The sequence below is a fragment of the Chrysochloris asiatica genome, unplaced genomic scaffold, assembly GCF_000296735.1.
Source record: "Chrysochloris asiatica unplaced genomic scaffold, ChrAsi1.0 scaffold00181, whole genome shotgun sequence".
In the NCBI taxonomy this organism is placed as follows: Eukaryota; Metazoa; Chordata; class Mammalia; order Afrosoricida; family Chrysochloridae; genus Chrysochloris; species Chrysochloris asiatica.
This window is the reverse complement of record NW_006408699.1, coordinates 3732188-3741566: the sequence shown is the minus strand read 5'-3', so window position 1 is coordinate 3741566 and position 9379 is coordinate 3732188. Positions and strand designations below refer to the sequence as shown.

Below are 9379 nucleotides of genomic sequence, written 5' to 3'. Positions count from 1 at the left end.
CTCTAGTTGTGATCCCTGGTGCTCCTGGTTACCCTCACATCCACTTTCTTGCTTGTAAAATAGTGGGTTTGGATTAGATCCTCTCTGAGATTAAAAGCACACTGGGGGAGAAGTGACTGTGCATGCCATGTGAATCCTCCGTGGAAAACTATCAGTGACTCAGAGGAGGCCTAGCAAGGTATGGGTCCTTTGATAACAGGGTTTTCATACCCTGGAGAGAAGAATCATTGTCCTTGCTGGCCTGGGGAGCCAGGGCTGGGTGGGCAGGAGCTTATGCTGCAGCTACTAGAGGGGTGATTGAATTCTGTTTTCCATCACTTCATTGAGGTGGAGAATTTTTTTAAAAAAGGAAGGAAAAGCGGCCACAGTTAAAAGAAAAACAAATCTTTATTCAGAGCTAAAAATAAACAAACAAATGTTCCAGTGGTGCTCGTTGTTGCAGTGAAAGGTCTGTAATTCCTCTTAAACCTCTTTAAGCATCTGCTGGGGAATGTTAAATCAACTGGAGAACTCACGGTATCATGTTGCCCAGAACCAATGTCGCATTGCTTATATGGATGCACCTCAGAGATTTCCAGTTTCTGCCACTGGCATTGTTGCAATGCTTTTGGGTTGATGTTGTCTTTAACTCCCTTGCCCAGATACTTTTGAAGCATCAGGCTCTCCCGGGTGCTGTCTCCAGCTTCTAAGCCTCTAGATCACTCCACTTAACTTTGTGCTTGGCTGTAGACTCTGTCGTGATGGTTTGTATTTTGTTTATGCACACACAACATCTCTGTATGCTTTTTTATTTGTTAATCAGTGGAAGTTGAAATCAGCAGCCTGCAGTTGCAAAACAAAGCATAATAATATGCTTGGGACTGAAAGAGTGGGGATGTCAAAGTAACATAGAAAGCCCTTTCCCACCAGAAGCCCTCGATTTATTGCAGACCACATAAAATCAAAATGCTGGAGTACAGCTGCTCCCAAAGCTGAAGGTCCTCATGGTTACAGCATGCTTTGGAAATTTATCCCCACCAGCTTTGCAGTTAATGGAAATGTTTGCTTTGCATGATATAAACAAAATTTATGGACAGATTGTGTAATTAGGAAACTCTTTAATTTTCTGTTGTACTCTTTACTCCCCAGTATGCCTTCTCTATCACATTGGAGAATTCTAAGTATTTAAGAACATAAATCTTGTCTTAGGAATGATCTTCACTTTTTATTTATTTATTTATTTTTTAATTTAAAGTTTTTATTGTGGATTGAGTGAAAGTTTACAGGGCACATCATCAGTTTCACATTCAACCATTCATATAACTTGTTTCATTACATTGATTATAATCCCCTTCGTAAACCACCAGTTAACAGTGTTTCTCTCTATCCTCTTTAGCTTTTTTTTTTTTTTTTGAGGGGGGGGCACTTTTTTTTTCTGATGAGACTGCAGTAGATGCATTTCCCCCTTCTTTTCTGTCGCCCCTCTCAGTTAGGGACCTGAAGTCTGGTGTTTCATCCTAAAGCTCAGAAACATTCCAGTGTGTATGGGGAGTGAGTGTATTGGTACTGTGCTTTTGTGGTGTGGTAAGCTACCCTGTAGTTGTTTGGCAGCCAAGGTTTGTGATCTAAGCAGTATAAGATCAGTATAAGATCAGCTACAGGGTGATACAGCTCTCTTCAAACCACATGGAAAATCCAGCGTCCTCCCACATGGTTCAAAGCTTTTATCCTACAGTGCCACACCAGGACTCCATAGAAGCCAAGATTTACCGTACAGCACAAAATGGGGGAATTTGGCTAGGAAGGCCTTAATAATTAGCTACCTTACACTTATTAAGCTTCATTTTAACAGGTCTCAAAATTCTGGTCAAGTTGTTTCCACTTACAAAGTACTGATTTAAAAAAACTAGTAACTTCAGACTTCCACACACAGAAAGAAATAATGGCCCATGTTAAAACATTCCTTTCATTCTGACAGTTTTACATTGTTATCATTAACCAGTCTTTACTATTAAATGACCAATTGAGACAAACAATTCTGAGACCATTGTTTCACTGCTGAAGAAGACTGGGTGGCAGGTGTTAAGTATAATATTCATTGAGCCTCTGAGCTTTCTGAGCAGACTTGGTGACCTTGCCAGCTCCAGCTGTCTTTTGTCCACTGCCTTGATGATACCCACAGCAACCGTCTGACTCATATGGAAACAGAGAAACTACTTAGAGGAGCATAGTCAGAGAAACTCTCAATACACATGGGCTTTCCAGGAACCATGTGAACAATTGTGGGAGCATTATGAAACTTCAAGGATTTAGGGCTGTCTTCCAGCTTCGTACTTGAATGGTGATCAGTCTTCTGTTTGAGCTCAGCAAACATGCAGGCATTGTGAGCTGTGGTACACTCCAGTACAGGTGCATATATACAGCACTGAATTGGCCTGGAGGGTTCCAGATGGTCACCTGAGCAGTGAAGCCAGTTTTACTGCCGACAGTCCCGTTGCCTTGATGAACATCTGTGGTAGAGGTATTCTTTACATGGAAGCCTACACCTGTTCCTAGGAATGAAACCAGATCAGCTGGCATGATGTAAAAAGGGATATGGGACAGAGTTCATTGAGTTTTAAGATGTTATGCTTGAGATTTACCATGTAGGGTTAAAAGTTGTAGGAGTGATCACTTTATTATATTTTTTATTTCTTAGCATTTTATTCTAAGAAGGCATTAGATTTGGATCTACTTGTAATGGATCGTCTAACTTAATACATTATCTCTTCATTACAGGCGGTGATTTCGATCCCGAGACTTCTCCAGTCCTTCCTCCTGGTCATGGTGGTGACTTTCCTGTCAGCAGCCTTTCTGTAGCAGAGGACACCTATAGGGTGAGCTTGGCCAAAGGTGTCTCTATGTCTCTGCCTTCATCACCCCTGCTGCCTCGCCAGTCTCACTTGGTACAATCAAGATCAAACAAGAAATCTCCAGGTAAACAAGTAACAAAACTTATTGAAACTAGGTGCCTTGGTTTTCTTAAGTAACGTTGTTGTTAGGTGCCATCAAGTTGGTTCTGATAGCAACCCTGTGCACAACAGAACAAGATTCTGTATGGTCCTATGTGAGCTTCACAATTGTTGCTATGTTTGAACCCATTGTTGCAGCCATCTTGTTAAGGGACTTTCTCTTTTTCTCTGGCCCTCTGTCAAGCATGATGCCTTTCTCCAGTGACTGGTCCTTTCTGATAACGTGTCCGAAATGTGTAAGACAAAGTCTTGCCATCCTTGCTTCTAAGTATTATTCACGCTGTTCATTTCCCAAGACAGAGTTGTTCATTATTCTGGCAGTTCATATTCATTCCATATTTCTTCCAGCACCATAATTCTTTATATGTAATAATAATGCTTTATATATAACAATAAAGCATCACTTCTTTGGCTTCCTTTCTCATTGTACAGTTTCCCTAGGCATATGAGACAGTTGAAAATACCATGGGTTGAATCAGGTGCTCCTTAGTCCTTTTTACTTTTATCAAAGTAAAAAGCAAGACTAATGCTCAGGAGAAATATTTTAGGAAATGCTTTTTCTTTGCTGCAACAATTTATAGAAGAAGGAAATCTTAAGGGGAAAAGTATATAAGTTGAACAGATTCATCCCTTTAACTCAAACCCTTTAACTTGGTTTGAATGCCCAAGATAAACTTTTACAAAGATTTAATATCTGGTTGTAAATACGTAACATTAACCATCTGTTTTGTTTTGTTTTTGCTCAAGAGCTCTAGAGAGCTCTATTCTAAACTCACTGTGGTGTTCTTAAATGTTATAATTTCAGGCTAGTGCAATGTGAAAGCAGTATATTTATTTACTATGAGGCATTTTATACTAATCTCTTAGACTTGATTGCATCGTCTAGCGTTTGAACTGCTATAACATTTAATTGTTTGTGAAAACTCAGACTTGGAAAAGGGTAGAGGCAAGGGACGTATAGATGACATACTATGAAATATTGTGGCTTCCCTTCATCCATCTTTCTCAACTTGTTGCGATTATCATTACCCTTCCCCCCAAAAAAGAAAGAACATTGCTTAGCTTTCAGAGGTCATGAATCAGATGTGACCTGGAATTGTAAAAGTTCTTCCATCGTCTTTGAAACTTGCTGAACATTTGTTTATTAAAGACAGAATAATTTGGGGCCTTACTGATCATTTGACCTTGAAGAGATTTCTCTCAACTCATATGTACTTCACAACTGCTCTAAAATATACCCTGAGGCTATAAAACTGGTCTTCGTGTTTCTGCTTTTAAAATATTTGTCCAACTTGAGATGTGAAATGACTTATTTACAAACCATTGAGTGGGTATTTTATGTGGCTGTCAAATTAAGAAAACCTTAATTAAGGCTTTGATGTCAGAAATGGTGCTATGAGCTGGTGAGTGTCAACAATCTTTTATTTTACTAGAATCTTTTGATTTTGGACAGCATTGTTAACAATCATTAACTGAAACTTGGAAACCATTTTGGTATGAAGTGATTTCCTGTGCCAAGGAATTTGACCTGTTTATCAGGATTTGGGGAAATTCATGGGATAACCTCTTCCCCCTCTGTTCTTCAACTTCCCTATAGCTCTTTGTCAGATTTCTTCCCTTCCTGCACGTCATCGTCCCCACACTGCCTTTATTGCCACATTTTACCCCATTGTATTTATTCTCTTCTTTTTATCACCAATCATGTCAAATTTCCTTTTTCCTTGAATTAGTGTGTATGTGTATATGTCTGATGCTTGAGGTAGGGAAAGATGTCTCATCTAAGTATACCTTATGATGTACTTGAAACACTTGCTACAAGATGCTGTTATTGTTAAGTTCTGTCGAGTCAGCTCCCAACTCATAGCAGCCCTGTATAACGTTTCCAAGGAGCATCTGGTGAGTTTGAATCGCTGACCTTGTGGTTTGCAGTCCAGTGTTGATCATAGAGATAATTGTGAACTTCTTTGGATCCTTAAGAGGCTTCAGTTGAAGGTTATGACAAGTGCAGAGCTCTTACTTGCTAGACAATTTTCCTTCCTATAGTCTGAAGATTCCTGGTTGTGCAGTGGTTAAACATTTGACTGCTAAATAAAAAAGTTGGTAGAGTCAGAACCATGCTTTCAAACTGGTCCAAACCAATTCTATCATGGCTGACTCAACAAAATTGGAGCAGACTGAATGGAATGGAAGGTGATGAGCCCTTTCAGGAGCCCGATGTGTAGGAGATTGGATTTATAGCCAGGACTATAGAAAGCGACACGCATTCAGAGTAGTGTGGTAAGCTGCCATCTTTGAGCTGGCCACTCTGCCAGTCGAAAAATTTGGTTGCTGTGCAGTGCTCAGAGTCTTGGTATGCTCAGAGTCTGTAGGATAAGCACCTGATTGTACGGTTGTTTTGAACTGCAAAGTAGGCAGTTCAGACTCACCAGCTGCTCCTTGGGAAACCCTATACGGGGTCGCTACAAGTCGGAACCGACTCAACGACACTTAGCAACAGCAGCAATAGCAATGCGATGCTCAGGCTACCCGTGAAGAAGAGTACATTTCTGACAGGGTGTCTGTTGTTGTTGTTGTTAAGTGCCATCGAGTCGGTTCCGACCCATAGCGACCCTGTACAGGGTTTCCAAGGGTGTAAATCCTTACGGGAGTAGAAAGCCTGATCTTTCTCCCGCGGAGCGGCTGGTAGTTTCAAACCGCTGACCTTAAGGTTCGCAGCCCGATTCGTAACCACTACGCTACCAGAGCTCCAGGGTGTCTACTGACCTGTAATTTTTCTTGTTATCCCATTTCACAAACTGGGGATTTGTTCCAGTGTAGCATTGTTGGCCTCGATATGGACAGCATTGGACCTTTAAATGGGTTGGAAAAAATTATCCTTTATATTAATGTTTTTCCTCCAAATTGTAACTAAATAAACTAAGCAGATAATTCTCTCTGAAGCAATACTTGCATGCTACCTAAATTTGTACAGCCAAGTTTTGTCTCATAGTGGTCACATGGCTTCTTTATGTCAGCATTTTCATTCACAAATAATAGTCAAGGGCAGAGATGCTTGCTTAAAAATGGCAGTGACTTTGAATACTTCAGATGATAAACCATGTTTTTTCTAAAATGTCTCACATACACTTTCTGTTTAAACCATATTGTTGGAAATGTATCTAGAACTTTAATATTCTACCTGCCTATAGAAATAGTTGACATATGGTTGTGAAAATGCACTGAATTTTAAAATATTCATCTATTTAAAAAGCTAGCACTTGCTGGCCATGGATACAGTAAATACACAGTATCTGCAGGGCCAACAAGGCATTGAGCCATCCCTAGTGAGCTGGGACTTCAGGATCAAGTGTACACACCCTGATCTGAAGTTACTTTGAGGACTTTCTGATTTGTAAGATTAGGTCCCTTTGTCTCGTTAAGATGGTGCTTAAAATGCTACTGAACCTGCTTTACTTGTTTGAATAGAAACCTTTCACTAATTGATGCTAATCAAGAAACTATTAAGATTGTTGATAGAATATCAAGATATTCTCTTAGGGATCAAACACTATAAACCCTGTAATAAGGAACTGTGTCTATTAATACAATAGATGGTAAGTTCCTAGACTTTTGGATCTGTGGTCCAGAGATCAGTTCAATAACATGGCCTTGCATTGTAAATGCTGTGATTTCTTACATTCTGATTACATCCGTAGTTAAATTTATTTACTGCCGTCTTGCCCCATGTATTGATAATTTCGTTAGTTTTGTTTTTTCACTGCTAGTAGGAAGATTCTGTGTTCGGTTTGTTTCAAAATTTTGTTTTTTTCCTAAATGTAGAATGCATATTCTGGGGATGAAAACAAGGACTAATATTCATGAAAGTAGAGCTGCTGCAAGTCATCTTGGATTAAGAATTCATTAGCATTTGTAATGTGTCCTTTTGTCTTCCATACATGAGAAAAGCCCATTTCCTCTGGCTTATTTATTAGTAATATCATTGGTTACTTTGTATTTGGATTACTTTTCCTAAATCACTTTGGATCCATTATACAGAAGTCAAAAGGTAGAACACAAGTGAGAGGCAATCTTTTAAAACACTGTGATGGAATAGATACCACAGCAAGTGGTGGAAAGTTCATGATGGTACTCTTCAAATTTGTGTGGGTTGACTGGATTTACTACAAACAAAACATTGCCATTGAGTCAGTACTGGTTGATTGCAACCTCATGTGGTACAGAGTGAAAGTGTACTTCCTAGGATTTTCTTGGCTATAATCTTTATGGAAACAGATCGCAAGGCCTTTTCTTCTGCAGCTTTGTTGAGTGGGTTGGAATCACCTACTATTTGCTTTGCATTACCTGGGGACCTGGACACTGTGGGTAGTGCCAGCAGCTTAGGTACGTGCTTGTTATTTACACTGTTGGAAGAAGTGCAGCCAGAGGGCTCCTTTGAGGCCAAGATGGCCAAACTCATCTCTTATACTTTGGACATATTGTCAGGAGGGAACAGTCGCTAGAGAAGGATATCATGCTTGGTAAGATGGAGGGTCAGAGAAAAAGAGGAAGACCCCCCCACCCCCAACGAGATGGATTGGCCAGGTGGCAGCATTGATGGACTCAAGTGTGGCAACAGTAGTGAGGTTGGCCCAGGATCGGACGTTGTTTCGTTCTGCTGTGCATAGGGTCTCTATGAGTCGGTACCGACTCGATGGCACCTAACAACAACAACAACTCCCAGTTCTGGTGTGGTGCTGTGGGTTAATGCACCAGACTAGAAAACAGGTTGGTGGTTCAAGCTCATCAGCTGCTCCTTGGAAACCGTATACAGGGTTGCTATGGGTCAGAACCGACTTGACGGCACTTCACAACAACAACAACAACTCCCAGTTCCACTCTTGTCTCCCCTTTTGATATAGCTGATGCAGCAATTTTGAAACCTGTTCTGGCTGTGTGCTTATTTAAGGGAAAACCTCAAAATCTTACTGGGCTATGAAATGGAAGTCTCACTACCACTTTGATTCTTAACATCATGAGTTACTGATGTCTGCCCAAGCTTCCTCTGCTTAAAAAGGGTATTTCTTGTTGCAATGATACGAGTACTTCTTGTAGGAATTTTGGAGATTCCACATTGAAAGAGAACTACTAGCATTATGACATTTTTTTTCTAGGTCATTTTTTTGGGGTCAACATCTGTTTTTCTGTGTTCCATCTGCCTGTTGGGAATGGTGGTGGCTCTGTAGGATAAGCACTGGACTGCGATCACATGGTCTACGGTTTAAGCTCACCAGCCAGATGCTCCAGAGAGGCATGAGGCTTTCTGTTCTGCAAAGATTTTTTTTTAAAGCCTCAGAAATTCTGTACAGGGTTGTTGTGAGTTGGAACTGACTTTTCAGTGACACTTAAAAACAACAACATCCACCTCTTTAAAATACTTTTAGTCAAAACTATGTATTGATTTGAACTTTTTTTAATATACAGGTTGCAAACTGAGCAATATTAGAAAGTTGAAAGTGTATCAGATGAGAGAACTTCAAACATTCTTATATATCGTCTTGTCAACATTCCCATGGAAAGGGCTCAGAACAGTGTGTTTTGGTTTGTTTCTGAAACTGTACACAGATATTTCTTCAAAAGAACATAACACCCAATGCAAAATTTCCTACTAATGAAAAGACTGTTGTTTGACTTCAGGGTGACTTTTAGGAGACCAGTCTGCTCAAGACTCAAAAAGCAAGATCTCAGGGCAATTCCCTGGGTGGGTCATTCCAACTCCATGGACCCCAAAAATCTGGATTCCAGGAGAATTAAAATGGTTTCTCACAACTAAACCTGAGATCACACTTTTTTGTCTTACGCCTTTCCCCACTTGGTTTTATGAGCACATTTCAGTTTGAGGAACTTGCTATTTTATATCTATTCTATCTATTCCATAATAGATTTTTTAATGCATTTCTAATTGTTGGACCACCCCCAAGGTGTCTTTCCTTTTCAATACCTGAGATTACTATTTTTGTTCAGTAATGTTTGCACCCACCTGATAATTCCTTGAGGGTGGCAGGTTCCTTCCAGTAAAATGATTGCTCCAAATGGCCTGCATGTTTAAGATTCCAGATACATAATACCCAGCCACTTTCCAGACAGACTTTATTGATTTCCCATTTCCTCAAGCATTACTTGAGATGCTTCTTTTTAAAGTTCACATCTTCTGGGAACAATCTAAGTGGATGGCGCTGGTAGGTATTTTGCCAGACCTTGTTGTGGAACACTAAGACCTGGAAAGAAGACAGAGAGGAGTCATTCTGTAGCATCCTTTTTGAACTTAACGTCTGTACTTCTGAGACCATTTCCATTTTCTTTCCATCCATAATACTGTGTCAGGGGAATCATCACAGCTGAGTCAGATCATG

The 9379-nt window shown here is 40.1% G+C and overlaps 1 protein-coding gene across 1 annotated transcript in view; it reads left to right on the top strand.

Moving 5' to 3' along the window:
• The first annotated feature begins 2481 nt into the window (after positions 1–2481).
• TANC1 (tetratricopeptide repeat, ankyrin repeat and coiled-coil containing 1) overlaps positions 2482–9379 on the top strand; it is a 157630-nt gene continuing 150732 nt past the window's right edge. The window contains exons 1-2 of the mRNA XM_006872044.1: positions 2482–2494; positions 2758–2955. Coding sequence (XP_006872106.1) covers positions 2482–2494; positions 2758–2955 — 211 coding nt within the window. The remainder of the gene's footprint in view (positions 2495–2757; positions 2956–9379) is intronic.